The 22,874-nt window shown below is 35.7% G+C and overlaps 1 protein-coding gene across 1 annotated transcript; it reads left to right on the top strand.

Annotated features, from left to right (window-relative positions):
* Nucleotides 1-402: 402 nt before the first annotated feature.
* LOC106060651 (calpain-8-like) lies at nt 403-22,060 on the top strand. The gene is made up of 13 exons (XM_056027046.1): nt 403-563; nt 10,758-10,925; nt 12,877-13,121; nt 15,968-16,099; nt 17,205-17,336; nt 17,902-18,095; nt 18,250-18,418; nt 18,574-18,734; nt 19,204-19,376; nt 19,875-19,988; nt 20,207-20,334; nt 20,443-20,660; nt 21,080-22,060. The coding sequence occupies exons 3-13, from the start codon at nt 12,975-12,977 to the stop codon at nt 21,114-21,116; spliced, it is 1,605 nt and encodes a 534-aa protein (XP_055883021.1). The 5' UTR covers nt 403-563; nt 10,758-10,925; nt 12,877-12,974; the 3' UTR covers nt 21,117-22,060.
* Nucleotides 22,061-22,874: the final 814 nt, after the last annotated feature.

Genomic DNA, 22,874 nt, shown 5'->3' on the forward strand with positions numbered 1-22,874 from the left:
AGTAATTAATACAGTTGCAGTAAAACCCAGTCATTCATCTAGTAATTAATACAGTTGCAGTAAAACCTAGCCATTCAACCCACAAAGCGAGACCCAAATTTATCCGGTAACTGACTACAGCTTGGGGTGTTACTTATAAAGAACTCTGCAATTTTATTGTCTTAAACGCGGTACACTAAAGGGGAGTGAACACAATGTAATAAATAATAAATCCACGTGTCTCTGTCTAAGTTATTTCCCTTAAGTACGTGTTTGGTGTTGTCACGCGCGCCCCATAGCAACAAATCGAATATTACAGCCTTTGTGACCGGTGCGCCCCCCTTCCCTCTTCGAATTCAGCGTCCCGTGGTTCTGGTGTGAGGGAGGGGGTTTGGGAGGGCAATTAAGATCCGCAGGGCGGAGTAGTAGGAAGTAAGAGGTAAAAACGGGGCGAGTAGACCAACACAAATTTCCGGGTTGTGCAACGCGACAGTGTTTTTCACCGTCTTCATTAATTTCATTAGTGACCAGGCTGATTCAAGATACTCTCCTGGCTTGGGTTTCTTGTAATAGTCACTGATATCGTGAGTATTAAATATAGTTAGATGTTAAGCTTGTGTTCATATTTGTGTGTGAGTTTCTTGTATCTCTTTAAAATTAAACAACAAAAATGTGCCAATAGAAAATACAAAATATCGAAATAACTCATGAAAACTTAGTGTTATCACTATATTTTTGTATAATAAAATAATAAGATTTAAAAAAACAACAACTCTGAGACGCCAACAATTTCTAATTTTACTTTGAGATAAATGCAAATGTGATCAAACGTTTCATACAAAAGTAAAAGTTATTTGCTAAACCAGAACATTTCTTTGAAGAGACACTTTTCATTCGGCAATTGTCTTTGTCGTGTTGTTTTGTGTGTGTGTGTGTGTTTGTGTTTGTGTGTGTGTTTAAAGAAATAGTTCAGTAGTGATACAAATTAAACCACTAAAAACGTTGAACTTTCAAATAATTTTGTTTTATTCAGACCCCTAAGCCCTTTCACTCACCCCGCCCCCCCAAAAAAAAAAAATCTAACCGTCGCTTTTAAAAATTCGTGGAGGAGATTTCGTATTGTTTTGTTCTGATATTGTTCTCTCTTCGAGATTTATTGAACTTCTTAGGCTAAAGAGTTCGTGTACTCATTGTTTTTGTAATGATATTAAGCTATCTTAACTCTGTGTGTATGTATGTATGTATCCATCTATCTACCTATCTGCTTGTCTTTCTATCTATCATCTAAACTCAATGGAAAAAAAAAAATTTATTTATTTTTTTACATCAATATTATTGCACTTTTTAGTTTCATCTTTCTTATACGCTTGTACAACAGTGGTTAAGCGCTTGGCTTCCGAACCTGGGGTCCTGGGTTCGAATCTCGGTAAAGACTGGGATATGGAGCTTCGTGAGTCCACCCAACTCTAATGGGAACCTGACTTAAGTTGGGGAAAGTAAAGGCGGTTGGTTGTTGTGCTGGCCACATGACACCCTGCTCGTTAACCGTTGGCCAAAGAAACATGATCTTAACATCATCTGCCCTATAAACCCTTGCACTATAGATCTGAAAAGGGAACTTACTTTACAACAGTCAAGACTGTTTATATTTACGTACGCTTGGCATTACTTTTCCATCATGTACTGGTACTTCTCATCTAGGATACACAAGTGAAACGAAATGTCGAATAATCACAAAGTACACATTTCATAATTGATGATGTATGGGTCTAGAAGATGTTATTTCATTAAGCACATGTTGACGAGGGAGTCATGTTTCCATCACAAATAATAATCACCTCTACTCTTCTAAGTAGATACCCTAAAACCAGGAACTACCAACTATCAGCCTACATTTAGATTCAAAGCTTTCGTCTCATAAGACGAGAGATATACCACATGGACTTCCTCCACTATCAAAGTAGCTGGTATAGTCGTTGGTTAAAGCATTTATAAGAGAAAGTAACTGATTAGATAGTGGTTAAATGCATTTATCAGAGTCAGTAACTTGTATATAAAGTATCTTTTAGAGAAAGCCAATAAGAACAAAGCAGCACTGGTTTAAATGTTGGAAATCACATTTTTTAAAATTCGACTCATAAAGCGCCACAAATTAAAAAAGCATTTCTGTATCATGCGTGCATGTTTGCAAGTGTGTAAATGTGTATCTATGATTTTAACACCAATAAATGGATTTTCATGTAGTGTTAATACTTTTTTTAACTATGGTTCTAAGATGATTGTTTAGTGTTTGAATGGTTGCCATAACATTGTCTAATCTTCTCCTTGCTACTCAAAGTAAACAACACGGGATAACTCCAGGAAACGAAAATCGATACCAAACAATTCATCCGTTTGCGGGACAATCGATATGAATCTTATAAACTATCAAAATACAAAATCGAGAACAGACTCTGATTTAAAGCATATAAAAATGTGAATGTATCGATTCGGAGAAAGGGGCGGGATCGATACCAGTACAAGTATGGCCAGGATTCACTGACGTGCTGTCTCATCAGGAAATAATTCTATAATCTTGTCAAGCGACTAGCAAGTGCACTCGAAACCTATATCATTATAGCGGTGCACTCAAAACTATATAATTCTGGGCAAGTCTCTTCATTTGGAGCGGTTTTTCAAGCAAGGATCTGTTGTTAATTGGATGTTTATAACATGGATAGATCAAACGAAATGATTCTTTCTGCTTTTCATCCGAGTTAATTGTTATTTGTCTTTCCAAAATCTATGTGAGGGTCAAGGCTATCGTAGGTGCCAGTTCTGTGAGGTTATCGTTTGTACTTCAATCGTTATCATATTATACTTAAGAGAAATAGAAATAAGAGTGTTCTATTCGGAATGCTTAGGTGCCTAGTCTTTCTGTTTTGTCTCTCTGTCACACTCTGTCTCACTGTCTCTCTCTCTCTCTCTCACTCTCTCTCTTATACTCTAAATTTCTCTGTCCCCTTTATTGTTTCCTCTCTCTTGTATAAAGATGTGTTCCCCCCCCCCACACCTCTTACCATTTCCATGAGTAGCAGGATCGGAATTTGTAGCGTTAAGAATGTACATTTTGCACACAATCTGCTTTGAATGAAACATTACCTTAAGAAATGGTCGAGCTATTAAAAGTTCGTTATAGTTTGATAAAATACTTTCAAATTATTTCTTCCGGGTCACTGTCACCAAAACAATTCTTGAAATAACTTACCAATACCCACCTCTACATGTTCAGGAAGATATGTTAGATAATCAATTGGTGAAAGTGTCTTTAAGAACAAAAAAAAACAACAGTTAGCAGATATCATTTCAAAACAAAATAGTTCGCTTTCAGAATACCAAAAATTAACAAAAAGAGTCTGTCTTTAGAATGCTACAAAATGTCTTGATGTTAGATTTTTAATAGCTCGTTTAGTTTTGCAGTTCTTAACGTGACAGATAGACATTACAAACCTAAAAAAAAACGTCTTGTCCTGGATAATGCTGCTATTCAGACATCCAAAGAGTAAGTTGCTTGTCTTGATACATTGATAATAATAGTGTTCTCAAAAAGGAACAGTTGTAATATGAATTACAATAATGAGAATAATTTCAGTCTCCATATGTAATCTCGCCTCTTCATTTCTGGTCCAACCAAGATCAATGCTATAGGGCTAATGTTGGTTTAGCGTTGATAGTATGTGAACACCTGTACAAAGATTTAGATAAATCTGGACTTCGTCCGTTGAGACGAAAAGATGTTGAGACTTAAAAAAATAAATAGCCTATTAGATCTATAGGTAAATAAAACAAAATAATGTCTAGCAAAAAAAATCTTTAGTTTGTATTATAAGTGTTGTTTACCAAACATGAATAGTGTTTCATTTTAAATAAGTTTCTATTGTTTCAAGAATATCTATTTTCTAACCATTTTGTTTTTTCTGAGTTTCATAAAATACAATTTACAATTCTTTTATCATGACTTTCTAATTGGCTGTAGAAAGTGAAGCCAGTGCGCATTGGGGAAAAAAAAGTTAAACTAAAAGAATTTATTTTGGTTTTCTTTCAATTCTTCCACATTATTGTTTACTGTGCCCCTAGCTCACACACACACACACACACACACTTACGCTCACACTGATCGGTGTAGGTTTGCTGCTGAGTAATTTCGGCTGCCAATACATTTACCTTTTGGCTATTCGCTAATAAGCTTAGGACGGGCCATCCCTGTTTATAGCTAGAACCTCACTAGTAGCTGTATGCAGTGTTACTAATGATCTCATTATAAGAAATCTATTCAACATGCATGAGGTATCCCATGGCTACGCCTCATTAGGCAAATACTACATTCACAGAATGCGCAACTTTCTATTCCTAGCTCCCGCACTCTATAGAGACAATAACAGATGCTAACATGCATTGGTTGTCACAGTTCAGTGGTTCTAAAAAACAGTTTCCGGTTCATAGGGCTTGGAGGCTTTGCAGACAGTATAAATACCGAAATAAAGCAGATGGTAAATTTTATGGTTTAGAGTTTAATAACTTATTTAATATTAGTTATGATGGCACTCTTATTTTATCAATTACAAATGTTCATTTTAAAAAATTACAATCAGCATACATTATCTGAACACTAGATCGTGTATCCATTACATTATCTGCCCTCTAGACCGTGTATCCTTTACAATATCTGCCCTCTATACCGTGTATCCTTTACATCAGGGGTGGGCAACCTTTTAGTATCGAGGGCCGCATTAAAAATTTTTGGGAATGGGGGGCCGCATATATATATATATATATATATATATATATATATATATGTGTGTGTGTGTGTGTGTGTGTGTGTGTGCACGCGCGCGTGCGCGTGTGTGTGTGTGTGTGTGTGAACACCTAAGCGAAATTGGGCTAACTGTGTATAATGTCTTTTAATTGATATTTATACTGTATTATAATTCACTTTTCAAACCCTCAATTGAGGAATTACAACATATCTGAAACTAATTTTCGATTTTTTTTTAGATTGCAATTGTCATTTATGTGAAATTTCACCACAAATGTACATTTCTACTTAATGTGCAGTATTCATCTATTTACGCTCATGCGTAATATTCCGGAAAATTAGTCACCTGTGATTACAGTTGTTTAGTTTCCACAAAAAAAATAATTCTTGCTCACATATATTTTTGTACACAAATAAAGTGAAAGTTTAGCAGCAATTTTTTTTTAAAATTGTATAAATACAGCTTCTGACACGCATAAAATTTTTGACCATTTCACTATAAATAGTTTCAATTTTCAGCAAAAAAAACAGTTTTCACTTACTTGCCTGGATAAATGGGAAAGCTACCTTTGAAATGATCTAGCATGCATTTACATTTCATATGGAAGCAACCCATGGCAATGGTCGTTATGAACATCTGTCTTCCACTCTTAATTAGAAATATTGATAACAAAGTCACATATTTTTAATTCTCAATACCTAATAGGTTTCATTAGTACATGCATTGTATAAAGAATTATTGATATTTTAAGCAGCTTTGAGCAAACTTTCCTGTTTAGAATTTATGGTTGGGATATTCTATATTTAAAAAAAAACAACATGTTTTTCTCAAAGATCGAGATAATCAATTGTTACACTTGCCATCTTGTTCCAACGCTCAACACATTTTTCATAGCATTGAATAAATACTGGCCTGACATTGTGTCTTTGACTGAATGTATTGAAGTAGAGCCTATATCAGGGGTTCTCAACCTGTGGATCGCGACACCCTTGGGGGTCGATTGATCATTTGCCAGGGGTCGCTTAAGACCATCGAAAATATGGATTGTTATTGTCTATTCTTCTATTGCTGTATGTGTGTGTCGGGAGGGGGGCCGTGGCAGAGTGTGGGATTGTAAAAATGGGTCGCCGAGCTTAAAAGTTAGAGAACCGCTGGCCTCTATGGATAGCCTCCGTGTACTTAAACTTTTTTATAATGAGACAGTGTCAAATATTTATATTGATATTTAAAATAAGATTTTAATATATTTGCATTTTTATATGCTTATTTTGGGGCACACCTGATTTCTGTAGGTGTTCGCGGGCCGCATAAAACACTCCGGCGGGCCGCATGTGGCCCGCGGGCCGTAATTTGCCCACCCCTGCTTTACATTATTTGCCTAGATCGCAAGGTCTGAAAGAGGTACTTTATTTTACATGTATTCATGGGCTAATATTTAGTTAGTCTTAAGCTCTGCTATGTCATTGGTTCTCCTGGCTGATTCAGGTAACCCGTTCAATGCCCTAATTACACTTTAGAAGAAAAATAATGTGCACAATTTGTCCTAGCATATAGAATAAGAAATATGCTTTATCTTTGTATCTTTCTGAGTATTTTATTGTGTTATTGTTATTGTTGTTGTTTTTGTATTTATAAGTTAAGGTTTAGCGCTTTATGTATTATTGCCACCTTTTTTTTACTTGGAGTGTCACTAAGTGTTTTACTTATGGGGTTAATCTAGTCTTTTATGGCTATTCATTTGTTGTAAATCTTAAATGCAATATTTTGCGTATTTTCTCATTTCTTTTTTTTTCTCTTGAGCTTAGGGGTCCCAAACATAGTTCGCATATTCTAATATTGTTCTAACAAAGGTTAAATAGAATTTTAGTTTTATGTTCTTGTTTGATTTGCAAAAATTCTTTTAATAAACTAAAATTCTTTGTTTGATTTTTTAAATGATTTAATCACTATGGGGATTCCATGATATATTTATTATAGCACCTATGTATTTGACAGTACACTATAAAACTATCTTTATTAGTATTTTAAATAGCTCAGTATCAAGCATTGCGAAGGACAGCACTATAAGTCAAACTCAAACAACTTTCTATTTTATAATACCCTGTATTCAAGTCAGAACTTTCTGGAAGTTGGGTGGGCGAAACCTGAACGCTGATCTCAAAAAACGGCTATAACTATTTTCCTAGAAATTGAACAGTTGATGTATATGTCTGGGAAAAGAATGACTAGCACGTTGGCAACATGAGGATAATTCAAGTTTGACCGTTATAGTTTTTCAAAAGTAAAAAATATATAAGTATAAAATTGGCTTGAGTACTAGACGAAGATCTAGAGCCAACATCGTTTTTAAAAGGACTATTACGTTCGAAAATTTCCGAATGTAAGGCTTTATTGATTCAAGAGTTTAATAAATTAATGTTCAGGAAAATTGTACAAGTCTTCTAAGTTTAGATTTAAAAGTCTAGCATTGGAATTATTCACTAATAGGAAAAAGTACAAGGCGTAGTCAACCGTTATTACCATTATTATGCGATAACTGATTCATTATTAAATTCAAGTTCATTTAAAGATTATTTCAGCTTTAATTATATTTTTACGTTAATCTAATGTAGATTACATCTAGATTCTAGATCTAGAAGTAGACTAAATCTAAATAATGTCAATATAATGAAAGCACCAATAAATAAAAGCACAAGTCTGCATTGCCCTCTGGCCGAATCGGTAACATCGTACATTCACGCAACTGACGTCAAAATTACCCGTTTTGAATCAAATATTTATTTTAATTATTTTGTGTATATTTTATTATAGTGCAACCTAGTGAAGGGTGGTAATGTCTGTTTCTTTAATGCATATTTTAAAATGTTTTTCTTGTTTTTAATTGCTTTTGAAAAGGCAGCACGGAAATCTGTCCCAAATGCACCCTCCCCCCCACCCTGGTCCACATAAACGATTGGACCGCAATGAGTAATGCTATAAGCATGAAAGTGGCGCTTAAGACAAATAATAAATAAAAATACTTTAAAAAAAAACAAACGATTACATAGGGAAAGACAAGGTTTATCCCCCTTCTATTAGTTTTTAATCAACCTAAAGAATTAATATATGACAATTTCAAAGGGATGAACTCTGTGGCCCACAAAAACTAAGCCGACTTGTGTTTATTCATGACGACTCCACAAAAGGTCAAGGTGCGAATGCTGTTGGATTTATAGCACCCAGGCCCTTTGTGCCAGTCACCATAATTAAAGGCCTGGCGCACCGGATGAGTCCAACCTGCGTTTTAATTGCGTCCATAAATAGAGACGGCAGTGCATCTTATCAGAAGCTCAATACAGCAAATCCAATACGTATTACCTAAAATAAACAGAACGTGATTGGTTCATAATGAAAGTTGTGGGACTCCGTGCAACGATATGAGCTTAAATATCATTGGCTAACATCGTGGTCATTGATTGGATAAGAGGGAAATTCGCAAACACTTTTAAAGAATCACGTCCTCTGTTTGAAAAAATAAAACGCCTATTAATATTATCTTCATTTTTTTAATTTAAATTTTCTGCAAGAAAGTTTCGTTCCTCTCAGTCTCTCTCAGTCCCTCTCAGTCCCTCTCAGTTCCTATCAGTCCCCCTCAGTTCTTATCAGTCCCTCTCAGTCCCTCTCAGTTCCTCTCAGTCCCTCGCAGTCCCCCTCAGTTCCTCCCAGTCCCTCTCAGTCCCCCTCAGTTCCTCTCAGTTCCCCTCAGATCCTCTCAGCCCCCTCAGTTCCTATCAGCCCCTCTCAGTTCCTCTAAGTTCCTCTCAGTTCCACCTCAGTTCCTATCAGTCCCTCTAAGTTCCTCTCAGTCCCTCTCAATTTATCTCAGTCCCTCAGTTCCTCTCAGTTTCTCTCAGTTCCTTTCAGTTCCTCTCAGTCCCCCTCAGTTCCTATCAGTCCCTCTCAGTTCCTCTCAGTTCCTATCAGTTCCTCTCTGTTCCTATCGGTCCCTCTCAGTTCCTCTCAGTCCCTCTCAGCCCCCCCCAGACCTTCTTAGTTCCTCTCAGTCCCTCTCAGTCCCCCCACTCAGTCCTCCTTACTTCCTCTCAGTCCCTCTCAGTCCCCCTCAGTTCCTCTCAGTACCGAGTTTGTTCAAGTCAGTGACGACATAACATTTCAAGGTGAGACTCTGAAGGCAAGCTTGGTATTTGTCAATGCAGTCGAAGAGTGTCACCGAGCAAGTATTTAGTATGGTCTCAAAAAGAGGATCAAGACTGTTTGATTGTGTTCTAGAAACAGAGATACTTCTGAAAGTGAAGCAGGAAATCAAAGCATCGTTACACTCTTCATATGTTTCATATGGTCGTAATTTTTTCAAGTCTTTTTTACACTAAAATAAAAGCGTGGTTTGAATATCTCGAAGATGGTTTGAATGTCTAGCTCTAGGAGAGATTGAACTAAGTATCACTTGAGTATTAGTATCGTATCGCTTTTTGTTTTCTTTGCATGTTGTACCTTGGCTCTGGTTGACTGCTTGCTTTGCATGTTGTACCTTGGCTCTGGTTGACTTTTTTCTTTGCATGTTGTACCTTGGCTCTGGTTGACTGCTTGCTTTGCATGTTGTACCTTGGCTCTGGTTGACTGCTTGCTTTGCATGTTGTACCTTGGCTCTGGTTGACTTTTTTCTTTGCATGTTGTACCTTGGCTCTGGTTGACTGCTTGCTTTGCATGTTGTACCTTGGCTCTGGTTGACTTTTTTCTTTGCATGTTGTACCTTGGCTCTGGTTGACTGCTTGCTTTGCATGTTGTACCTTGGCTCTGGTTGACTGCTTGCTTTGCATGTTGTACCTTGGCTCTGGTTGACTGCTTGCTATGCATGTTGTACCTTGGCTCTGGTTGACTGCTTGCTATGCATGTTGTACCTTGGCTCTGGTTGACTGCTTGCTATGCATGTTGTACCTTGGCTCTGGTTGACTGCTTGCTATGTTTAGAATGTGGACAGTGATCGTTTGTAGACGTAGAGGTTTTAGTCTGTCGGTTTTTTTTTTCTTTTTTTTTTTGGGGGGGGGGGGTGCGGGGGTCTAAAGCGTGGCCATGTGACTAGTGCTTTGGACTGTCATCACGATGGCCGCCAATTCGAAACCTACCCGCCCCGTCACCCCATCGTAAATAAGCCTCATTGTTGGATCTATATAAATAGCTAGTTTTTCGGTATCTACAGAAAAGAGGAAGTGTTGATGAATGCTGAAAGATTTCATGCGATAATTTTTGCCCCTTTTAGCACTGCAAGTTCTGTTGCCTGTAGCCATAGTCTCCGCCGTAGCACCATGTTTATTTGTCCGAGTGTCTTTGACATTGATTTATCTATTTATTTTAAAATCTCTGCCAATCTTAATATAGATATCCGTTTATCTCCCCTTCCTTTCATAAAATCAATTTCTCTTTTCCATGTGAGTCTATTTTGTTTCTTTAAAACTATAAAGCGGCTCTTCGAACTCTAAACATTGATAGTGAAGAGCTCCATTGACGTCTAGCAGGGGATTTAGACAAGAACAAAATAATCACTCCTGAAGGAAGGTCCAAAACTTATAAAATCATGAGACAAATAGTGACCCTCATTCATTGGTTGTCTTTTCATTCCATTTACGTTTGATGTCATTAAATTCTATTGGCCGGAAATGTACAGACGTTTTAGATTGTTTGCACTTGATTCAGTGAATGACTAGATGAATGACTAGATGAATGACTAGATGAATGACTGGATGAATGACTAGATGAATGACTAGATGAATGACTAGATGAATGCCAACAAATATTTATAGCATTCAGTCTTCAGCTAGTCATCTTTCATTTAGACACTTAGACATCCTTCGTCTCTCTAACACTCTTCACATTCACCTTCTCTCTTTCTCTTTCTCTCTCTCTTCTTTTTTCAATCTCTCTATCTCGTTTACTCTCTCAGTTACTGACTATCCAACAGTCACATCCTCTTTTTTTTTTCCATAGGTAGAATCTCTATCAGACTAAAAGAAAATCGGATATACAAAGCAGCATTTGGTGACAAGCACCTGGCCAGTTTGATTACACTCAAGACACCGAAGGTCTTGACGACCTTACTATTTTGCACTTGTATCACCCTTCGCTCAGTCCTGTCTCAGCGATTCACTTCGAAAGGTGATCCAAGTTCCTTGCATGTGTGAATTAAAAACAACCACAACATGGCTATTGAAAAGTAGACCAAATCGAGAACTAAACATTGCAGGGCGCAAGCTTCTCTCGAGTTGACTTTACAATCTCGTCTGATTCTGTTTTTTTTTCCTTGTCGTCTGCACGATGTCGTCAGTCAATTAAAACGAACAAAAAAAAGCCATTGATTTCATAGAACGTGACGAACGAAACTCTCTATTGAATTTCTTCTCTGTAATTAAAGAATAGAATTTAGAATTGACTGAATGTATGCAAAGAGAAACTGTCAAGCTTTCTGTGCAATCGTTGAAGAGGACTGTCATTATAGTAACACACGCACACACACACACACATTTTTGTATTGACCTAATCATTATTTGATTTTAATTAGTCTGTATTCATGTATGTGTCTTTTTGCGAGTGTGTGATAGACAAACAGACGGCTGATAGATAGACAGACAGACAGACAGACAGACAGATAGATAGATAGATAGATAGATAGATAGATAGATAGATAGATAGATAGATAGATAGATAGATAGACAGACAGACAGACAGACAGACAGACAGACAGACAGACAGATAGATAGATAGAAAGATAGATAGATAGATAGATAGACGAACATACAGACAGACAGATGGATAGATAGATAGATAGATAGATAGATAGATAGATAGATAGATAGATAGATAGATAGATAGATAGATAGACAGACAGACAGACAGACAGACAGACAGACAGACAGACAGACAGACAGATAGATAGATAGATAGATAGATAGATAGATAGATAGATAGATAGATAGATAGATAGATAGATAGAAAGATAGATAGATAGATAGACGAAGATACAGACAGACAGATGGATAGATAGATAGATAGATAGATAGATAGATAGATAGATAGATAGATAGATAGATAGATAGATAGATAGATAGATAGATAGATAGATAGATAGATAGATAGATAGATAGATAGACAAAAAATGTAAAGTTTGAAACGTCTTCATATTTTAAGATTAAACATGAAAGATCTTATTACGTCACATCATGACAACAAGTTGTCACAAGACCACGAGAAACGATGACGTATTATATATACACAGTCCTTTTTTGTGACGTTACGCGCAGGTACGGCGTACCGGCACTTTTTTCAATGTGGGGAAAAATTATTACTTTTCTTCTATTTTAACGTTTATTATTAATTTGTTTGTCGTTAAAAGTTAGGCAATTCATCACTGAGTACCGCACCTAATTCTTTTTTTTTAAAAAAAGCACTGTGTAAACATAATATCACATACACACAAAGATAATGTATTTTGGACAAATAAAATTCAAATGTTTCATTTATATTAGTTGACTTGACAGTACAACCAGCTAATTAGAACTAACTACAGTACAACCAGCTAATTAGAACTAACTACAGTACAACCAGCTAATTAGAACTAACTACAGTACAACCAGCTAATTAGAACTAACAACAGTACAACCAGCTAATTAGAACTAACTACAGTACAACCAGCTAATTAGAACTAACTACAGTATAACCAGCTAATTAGAACTAACTACATCTTTAGTCATGTAAAATGGTGACTGAATGTAGTCCATACGCTAGAATAAATTCGTACAAGTGCTCCTTCTTCTCTATTAACATTAGATAATGGAATGAGTTGCCTGAATCAGCCAGGAAAACCAACGATTTAGCAAAGTTTAAGTCATTGATTAACATGCATGGCTAGATTAAGATATGAAATGCGTAGGACGTAATTATCTTCTTGTTTTAACGTAACGTCTGTAACATATAAGGTAAGATTGTTTCCACAGTCGTATTGTATTGTTACTTTAAAGGGCTTGTTTCTCAAAGGAAGCCAACTATGCAAAAATTGACCTCTTCTTGAATTCCAACTCATGTGTTTGCTGTTTTGTTCTCTCATTGATAGCACAACAAAACTGAATGAGGTAGATCAGTAGCATCAGCCATCCCTGACACCATGAGGCCAGGTCCACGCCTTGGTCAGCTAGATGACATCACGATGACATGGGCTGCTCGGCCTCTGTAGATATCAGCCCAATCAAGTGGCCCACAAGACAGCAGTGCTGCTCCAAGATGGACGAGGTGGAAGTCAGCCCTGCGGGCAAGATGGCCACTCCTAGGAACTGGACATCTCTGACTCAAAACATTCAGGTGTGAAATGTGAATTTAATTTGAATGTAAAGATTTTTTTCTTTATCGTTTAATTTAGGACAGAGGGTGAGAGAGGTATCACTCCTAATGTATGCGTAACTATTAATAAGAATCATAAACCAAAAATTTGAAACCATATAGCTTTCTAGAATTAGCATTATTGCTTAAATTGTTATGAACTATATTAGGTTTACACCTCAGAACCAATGCGGATACTGTTTGCGTTATGTCTTGTTATTTATAGGAATAGTGAACAAGAAAAACCTATTCGTATTCCTGTTGATATTTCAAACAAAAATGTATGCTTGATTTACACTGGAATGTAAAGATAAGATCTATATTACTGTGGGCTGTTGTTGATTCCGGGAGGATTTGCATGGAAAAGCGAAGAATTTTACATAGATATATAAATATAAATATATATATGTATTGTTTTTCTAGTTAGGTAGAAAGGTCAAATGTTTTCTATTTATTGTTTTCATACATTTATTTGTAGACCTACATTTGTTAAGATATTGTGCAAACACCCAACTAATAACTATTATTAACACTATATGCGTAATCAAAACAAAAAGATAACTTCTATATATCTATTTACACTGTCCAGAAGCCAACATTTTAAATTCATTTGGAGCGAGAAATCTAAATTTATATTATTTTATTTTTTAAAAAAATGAATGTTTTCCAGTCCCAAGATTGAGGGAGTAACTCCAATCTGATGACCTCATAAGAGTGTGACCAATACAGTAGCTAACAATCTTATTACTATACCTCTACTCTTATTTCTCATCTCATTTTCAAATGCTAAAACACACAAATTTGTGTCACTCTTAGAGGCTAGAGCCGCAGCAGTATTAAAGAACTCACAATGACACCCACACAAAACTACAGATAAATTTGTGTCACTCTTAGAGGCTAGAGCCGCAGCAGTATTAAAGAACTCACAATGACACCCACACAAAACTACAGATAAATTTGTGTCACTCTTAGAGGCTAGAGCCGCATCAGTATTAAAGAACTCACAATGACACCCACACAAAACTACAGATAAATTTGTGTCACTCTTAGAGGCTAGAGCCGCAGCAGTATTAAAGAACTCACAATGACACCCACACAAAACCGCAATATACCTATCGTGTTTCCAGACTACAGAATTAAGTAAGATAATTATATTTTTTGAAAACATTGAAGAAAACGAACTGTTGCTGATCTATATTTCATACAACTCAACAAAGAACTGTGTTCATACACTTGTTTTCTCTCTCTCTTTCTGAAACTTCAGTTTAAAATCTCTCTCTCTCTCTCTCGATGTGTGTGTTTTTTTGTGTGTTTCTGTGTGTGAGATGAATGTCTTTTCAATTATAAACTGTTAATAAATTGATGATTAAAAATTAAATATTAATCTGTGTTCTTTGTAAGGAAATGTAGTGAAAATGTAATTAATTTAGCCAAACAAAAAAAAAGTCTCTAGAGGTGGCTATTTAGAACTATTTTGTACACCGTGCACAGAGCTTTAAAACAAGATGACAAAATGCCCAGATGTCAAAGCTTGCGGGTAAAGGGAGACTATTGGACATATCAGTGATTAGCACGAGCCGTTCGATTAGCAACAAACAAGACTTTCAATACATAGCACAATAGAAGTAAAGTTCATGGTCTGAGAACAAAAGTTGGCTCCATGAGCACTTCATGGCAAAGTTGACCAAGTGTATTGAGCCGCCCCCAGCAGCGCGTACAAGTGCATGCCTGCTGGCTAATTAGTTGTGAAATATAATAACCAAATTTGTTCTGTACGAGATCTAAGATAAGTCCAGACAATTTATTGATTTAAGAGTTGTACTCTAGTGAGTAACAGAACATTCTGAAGCTCTGTTGCTAGTCCTGCATTAAAGCAATTCTTCTATTTGATAACATTTTCTTGTCTCCTATTATTATTTGATACCATATTGTAGAATACTTCCATTGATCGCTACGCTCAGTTCAAGACTTGCAGACCTATTTACTAAATACATTTTTCTCCCTAGATTCATAGTCACACATTTTATTCTGGTACATAAAGGAAGCGGGGTCGTAACTATTTTTCGAATCGCTTTAAACAGCGTATAAAAATCAAAATCGAATAAAATAACAAAATACCTCATGGTAATATCAAACATATACAAAGGCCTAGAGAGTCTTGTAATTGGTCAGAGGGCTGTAGGCAAACCTTTGCATGCATTCTTCTTTAGAAAAGTCTTAATACCTAAGGGAACCAAATTGAACAGTTTCTCCTGAAAGAATCGAGAGTCTGACATTGGTTATTTTTTCAATAATAAATAAACATCACTTTTTGCTTAGAATATCGAGACCAAAGGATTTGTTTACATTGATATATAGACATCACATTTCACTTGAGAATTAACCCTAACCCTAACTTTCATTTATCAAGTGTGGATCAGAAAAAAAACGTTGTTGCCCAAATTAGAAAGGACTTTCAAATTTTAGCCTAGGTTCTCATCTTTTGTTTCTAGAAGTCTAAGACCCAGAAAAACATGTGTACTCGTGTATCTCATGGGGGAAGGGGTGGAGTTTGTTTTGAAAGGGACAGGAAGTAAAGCTTGTAGCGTGCTGTCCACTAATAGAATGACCAGCAGCCAAAGCAGTCAAAAAGGTTGTGTCTGTACAGAGTTTCATTTTTAAAGGCAAAGAAATTTTAATTTAAAAAAAAAATGTTAATATTTGAATGTCAAACAAAACTTTGTTTAAAAATGTTTGACAATAACGTTTGGCTTTGTGTTTGGTTTGTGTTTGGTTTGTGCTTACGTGTATCAAAACGTGTCTGAATCATGTCGTTTTCTTCCTAAAAGGTGCACAAAGCAAGATTGATGTTGGAAGATATGAATTTGCTCGTTGACGCAGACTTCCCCCCAAAAGATTCATCTATAGGATTAAAAATGATGAGAAACGGCCACAAAAGGATTGTCTGGAGGAGACCCCATGTATGTTTATCTTGATTAATTCATGATCCATCACATCATCATGTTACACTAATACTACTGATATAGAGGCCCTTACCACTGAATAGTGACATGAGAAAGAAAAACGTAAAAATACGTTTACAGGCCAAATTAGGTCATCTAGGTCAGTGTCGAAACACGCAAGTCCTAATGGCGATATTAAATGTGAGCCAACTTTTGAAGTGAGCAACAAGTCAGAGAGAGTGGGAATGTTGTGGTTGTTGGTTTTGTTTTCTCATAGACTATATAGTCCATGGTTTTCTGAAGGTCGCTGTGTTATAAATAGTTTGAATAAAAACTTTGTACAAAGTGTAAAAATAAAGATCTTTCTAAGTAAAGAAACTGTTTTACGTGCTGTGCAATTGACTCTGTATACCATCATCATCATTTAAGTAGACACTTGTTGTTACCGGTTGTTGGTTTATAGCACCAAACTGCTGGTAGACAACAAAACCGTTTTAGACGTAATGTATCTTAACTAATAAAACTTCAAATAACGTGAATAACTTCCTTTTGTGAACAAACTAAATAGAATTTTATTTATAATATAGACAAAATCAAGTTAATATGAGATCGACTAAATGTAGTAGACTTTAGTAATAATATTTCTTAACAAAATCTAACTCACTACAATAACACAACACTTCTGTCTCACGTTCTGGAGTCGTCTCCCTTAAGACCAAACGACGACAATGCCACCTTTGTTGCGTCATTCACAACCAATTGCTAACCCCTCCAACCGTCACCATAGAAACACACACACACACACACACAACCACACACTCTCCAAAACAACACAATAATAGAATTGCTAATTATTAAACAGATTAGATAGTCCATATTAGTTTTGAACTTCACTAGTAAAATGCATACATATACAATGTTGACTAAAAAAAAATTATTTTAAAAAAAAAGTAAAAATCCTCGTTTTTTTTTTAAATGCACTTACAACCAAGAAACGAAAGTAAGATTGCAATGTTTTGCTAGTCCACATTTATTTTTTGCAAGCTAGTATTTTTATATTGTTGGTTTATTGATCTTGAGCTGTAGGATACTAACAATATAAATGTTTCTGTTTATCCTACAGGAACTGTCCTTACATCCAGTTCTCGTCTCTGACGGCACAAGTCGACATGACATGAGACAGGGTGACCTCAATGATTGTTGGTTTTTGTCGACATTGTCAGTCATCGCCGAGAAACCGCAACTTATTTCCAAAGCAAGTAAACCTCTATCTTTTAACCACAGCAGCGATATTTAGACTATCTCTAGAGCCTTCATTCCTCTATCATTTAGTCGTATCAGCGACATTTAGAGCCTTCATACTTCTTGCATTGGAGTGGGGAGAGGAATGCACGCTCAATAAGAATGATCCCTGTCTAGCTGTCAATAAGAATGATCACTGTATAGCTGTCAATAAGAATGATCACTGTATAGCTGTCAATAAGAATGATCACTGTATAGCTGTCAGTTACTGTAAGTTATTTTCATGTTCAGCTGGTGCTAATTTCATAAACAGGTGCCTTAGGAAGTCGTTCTGAAACAGAAAGTATGGGCTAGACGTACCATTTTGGGATGTTAAAAAACCATGGCAACTGATGTACTGTTTACGTAGGACACAGAAGAATAAAATGGAATGGGGCTTATTGTGCAATGAAGAAATCGAATTCGAAAACATTTTAATTCTAACTCTGATATCATTAAATGTGTAATAATTGCTATCTTCATATTTGGTCATTGCTTTAAAGGAAATAGATAATTGTATTAATTGGAATTGATCTTAGGTAATTCCAGAAGACAACAGCTTTGGAACCCCTGGTTATAATGGAAGTTTTCATTGCCGCTTTTGGCAATTCGGCCATTGGGTAGATGTTTATGTTGATGACTTACTGCCTACAGTGGACGGCAATTTGCTGTTTGCTCGGTCCTCTGATCCCAATGAGTACTGGGTATCTTTGGTAGAGAAAGCTTATGCAAAGTAAGTAAACCTTTTACCAATTTCTAAAATAGATAGGGATTGTAAGATTTGGATTGGACTACCTGCGGGTCAAATTTGTTAATATGGCAAAGTAATCTAAAAAAATATTACTTCATAATCAAATTGAGGCCTACTTTTTTTTGTTGTGTTTCAGACTTAACAAATCTTACGCAGCTCTGGAATATGGTTTCGAAGCTGACGCATACACAGACTTAACAGGAGGGTTAGCTGAGTGGTACACGCCTACAGACCTGAGAGAAAATGACTTCTATCTCATGAGAGCTGCATTCCAGTGTGGAGCAGTAATAGGATGTCTTAGTCTGGTTGGTTTTGAAAACTGTTATATTTTGAAGATTAAGAAATAATGGGTCAATTCTCCAATATGCTGAAGTTTAAAAACACATTTGATCTAAATAAATTGGTCATTTTAAGAAAATAAAAATATCTGAGCTTTGCACTGATCAACAATTTCTTCCAGGATTTAAAAAGTTCCAACAAAGAGAGCAAAGGTATGGTCTCCAACCATTCCTACGTTGTGACGGCCATTGAAGAAGTGCCGTACATGGACAAGGCAGCAAAACTGATTCGACTACGTAACCCTTGGGGAGAGACGGAGTGGCAAGGCGAATGGAGTGATGGGTAACATGTTTCTAGCGTGTTTTCTACTGCACTATTTTTAGACTTCTTCATTATATAGCGGAAACAGTCTCACGGTCTCCCATCATACCTCTCATGGGTTTGTGTTGCAAAGTCGGAGTTTCTTTAGGATGAACTGTAATCCATTGCTTTTCTGTTGATTAGACTTTTTCTTTTTTATTTTTTTTTTTGGGGGGGGGGGGCGAGATCTACAGTGCAAACTACTCTTGTTATAGTAACCTAGTTGCTATGCACTACTCCAAAGACATTAACAGTCATCGAAGATTCGTTTACCATAATATGTAGAACTACATAAGATTGAAGAAGTATTAATTAACATTTAAGAAATCTGTTTCATTCAAAATGTAGATCTTACTTAACAATAGAGACACGCGAATAAATCTTAAAGTATTAAAGAAGTCAAAGGAACATAAAAATAATTTATAAACCTTCTATCAATCACACACTTCAGGAGTGACGAATGGCTTAAAGTGCCAGATGTTATTAAGCGAGAACTCGACGTCACAGCTAGGAATGATGGAGAATTTTGGATGTCGTTTAATGATTTCAAAAGAGAATTCTGCAATATGATCATTTGTAACATGTCTCCAGATTTTGATCATGATGGGATTAGCGATAAAGCTGGTGAGTGAAAAATGTGACAAACATTGGTAATACAATTCTTGTTCCACATGCAGGACACATTTGTACAAATGCTCCTTCTCCCTAGTGCTATTGATATTAGAGCATGAAATGGGTTGCCTGAATCAGCCAGGGAAATCATCGACTTGGCAGAGATTAAGTCATTGATTAACATGCATGACTAGATTGACCAAGGGACACGTAATCATCTTCTTTTTTGACGTACCGTCTGTATTTTATAATATAAGATAAAATAAGCTTCCCTCAATATTGTCATACAAAAAAGTGTTCTATTAACAGAGACATAAGTGTTGGAAAAAAACAACAACTTAGCAAGAATATTTAGTATAGTTCTGAATAGATATTTGTCATAATTACATTTGTTTATCAATGTTAACTAAATTAAACTAAAACTACATACCAAAAAACGGTGAAAGAAGATTATTTTGGCTTAGAATATTTGTTAGTAAAAATGTAAAGCTTTTTTTTTCTTTTTCAAAGAATACCAACTTCAGTTGAAAGGCTGTTGGCTGGCAGGCTGCAATGCTGGTGGATGGATCGAATGTCATTCATTTCATAAAAACCCACAATACCATCTTCATGTCTATAATGACGGTAGATTGCATTAATTCTTATATATTATATATCATATATTATTAATATTACGAATTGATGTGTACACTGTGTAATTTTTAAAATAGAGTTGTACTTTAGATTTGTAAGGCCAATGTAACTCTAAATTATATCAGTTGCCGGACTTTTAAAAGCGTTTACATGTAGTTAAAATATGCTACTGTCTAGATTGATCTTTTAAAATTGTTTTCTATTATTAGTTCTTGTTCAACGACGATACACTGGTCGTCTGCCTGTGGTTGTTTCCCTTCTTCAAGTTTATAAACGTGATATATCAAGAAGGCATGAAGAGAATGATCTACAAGCAATAGGTTTTGAGATATTTCAGGTATGATTTTAACCCCCCCCCCCCAAAAAAAAAAATGCTAACCAATATTCATATTATCAGCTTTTTTTGCTCATTACTTTGATAAATGTACACTTTATGTGCCATCAGCTACCTGGTGTACCAATATGCGCTTTGGGTGCGGATTTCTTCCAAGCTGTAGACCCTTTGATGCCAGAGAACGAGGAGACATACGCCAAGTACAGAGAAACATCTGGTAGATTTTTCCTCCATCCCGGAGATTATCTGCTAGTTCCGTCAACACACGAGCCGGACAAAACCCGAGAGTTTTTGTTTCGGCTCTTCTCTGTGGGTAAAATTAGTTGCACGTAAGTCACAGCGTACATATATAGTTCAGTGTAGGAAGTTCTATAAATAGTCTATGCCTTGATAAAGGTTAATATTTTACATTGAAACATAATGCTTACTGTCATATGGATGTGAACTACAGATAGTGAATGTATCATCTTAACTCTCCCCAATAGATGTTAAACTTATCATTAGAATTCGGCTGATACGTTTCTTCTAGGACTCCAGTTATTTCCAACATTTCTATGATTACAGAATGAGTCCTACCTATTGTACATGCTTTTAAATGCCCCTCATATTTGTTTTCCTCCAGACATTTTGCTGATATATAATATTGGTTTTATTTGACTCCAACTTGTGATATGATCTAGGTGTCGTCAACAAATTGTCTAAACCTTTGTATATTCATTAAGTTTCACTTGTTTTAATTTTGTTTCAGCTGTATTGGTAACCAGGAAGCAAGTGTTAAGTCTTGATATAACTTCAATGAGGACTTTCGTCTTCTAGTTCCATTGTTTTATTTTAGTTTCATGTAGACCAACTCTTCCACTCAACATTTGGCTGCCACTTTCAATGCTGCACAGTGACACTAGATCCTATAAACTGAGTAAAAATGTTTAAAATTTGATGTGTACATATGTAATAAATATGTTATCACTAATAAATAATGTACTAGTGTGTGTTTTAGTTGACACTGCTATGAGTTGTATTGAAGTACTGAGAAGGAGGGCAAACTTATTGAAAATAAATTTAATCTGACAATTTCTAAATATATTCTTGCAATTCTATCATGTATAAAGAATATGTAAAGTTGTTTTTTTTTTACTTGAAGATAATACAATCATATTTCAATGAACGATGTATTATAAATTCATTACTATGTATTATTTAATGTGTTCGTTTGGTTCAATGAGTAGGCCTATTAATGTATTTTCTATTTTATTTCAGCCTCTCTAGGAACAAATAAACAAAGTCTGAAATAATGCCCTTATAATAAAATTGTAACTTAAAACTATTTGGCTGAGCTAGACTAGAATCTTTATGATTTACAATAAACAGTAAGAGGGCCTAAATCTATTATAATGGAATATATAGCTTATTAACTTGTACACATGGTTGCAATCTATGGCCCGTTGTCTCCAGTAACAAACAATGTGCGTCACTTCCTGTTACACAGACGCAAATAACTTTCTAAGAAAAAAAAAGTAGCATTTTTTTAACGCATTTTTTTAACGGATGCCATGTGACTGAATCAAAATTTTTTCAATGAAAAAGCAAAAAATTTTACCAATAGTCTGTATTGTTTACAGACCTATTAGTATGGTATTAATGTTAGATTGTATATACATGCATCTTTACATTTTATTCCTATTGCATTAATGTTTTGTATTTGCTTCGTTTAGTCTTAATTAATTGTTAACAATGCAATGAAAACTTCAAACAATTCAACTTTATTTTGTTTTCTTATTTTTTTATTTTTTTTTTAAAGTAATTATTTCCATGGCTATCAGAGCAAAGAAACATTTTCAAAGAACTAATTCCCAAAGTATTTCATGTTTTTGACACACAACTACTTTTTGTGTTTGCAATTCAAACAAAGAAAATATTTTTCTTCTTTTATTCACGGGAACACAATTGGTTTTTTTGAATTGAATTTCCTGTACAACGTAAACAGAGTTGTATATATAGTTAATTAATAGTGGTAGCACTACATATATTCTGTACAAAGTTATCGAGCAGAGTTGTATTTTACGCTCTACATTCATTATGTACACGGTATCGCGGAAGTTGAATGGTGTGAAACCAGAGCCCCGTGTGTAAATGTCTGGTGGGTCTACACCCAATGGGCCAGTGGTGCCGTAGTCGAATGGGCGCCTAGAATAATAGACTGTATTTTCTTAAAAAATGGTCTCATGTCGCGTCATGCTTAGCCCTCACCTAACCCTCTAGGAAAGATCTTCTACATACTTTACAGTTTAATAATAGTACAACACTTAACCGCATAGGAGACGACCGTATTCCTAATGCCATCTTTTTTTTTTTTTTGGCAAGCTTAAAGGAGGAAGGCGTTACCGAGGTACCCCCCTCCCCGTAAACGCTATAAATCTCAACTCGGGCGCAATGTTGCCCACATTGGTATAGAGTATAGAGGAAAATAGCTGGCAGCAGATGGCCTTTGAAAGAGACAGCTGGAAAGCTCTCACGAAAGCTGCGGGGCACAAATTTGAGGCCCA

The sequence above is a fragment of the Biomphalaria glabrata genome, chromosome 1, assembly GCF_947242115.1.
Source record: "Biomphalaria glabrata chromosome 1, xgBioGlab47.1, whole genome shotgun sequence".
Lineage (NCBI taxonomy): Eukaryota > Metazoa > Mollusca > Gastropoda > Planorbidae > Biomphalaria > Biomphalaria glabrata.

Excerpts from the sequence above, each read along its gene's own strand:
- LOC106060651 (XM_056027046.1), top strand. The coding sequence starts at position 12,975 with ATGGGCTGCTCGGCCTCTGTAGATATCAGCCCAATCAAGTGGCCCACA. Across the intron at positions 18,419-18,573 it reads TAATAGGATGTCTTAGTCTG|GATTTAAAAAGTTCCAACAA; the intron begins GTTGGTTTTGAA and ends AATTTCTTCCAG. Across the intron at positions 19,377-19,874 it reads TGGGATTAGCGATAAAGCTG|AATACCAACTTCAGTTGAAA; the intron begins GTGAGTGAAAAA and ends TCTTTTTCAAAG.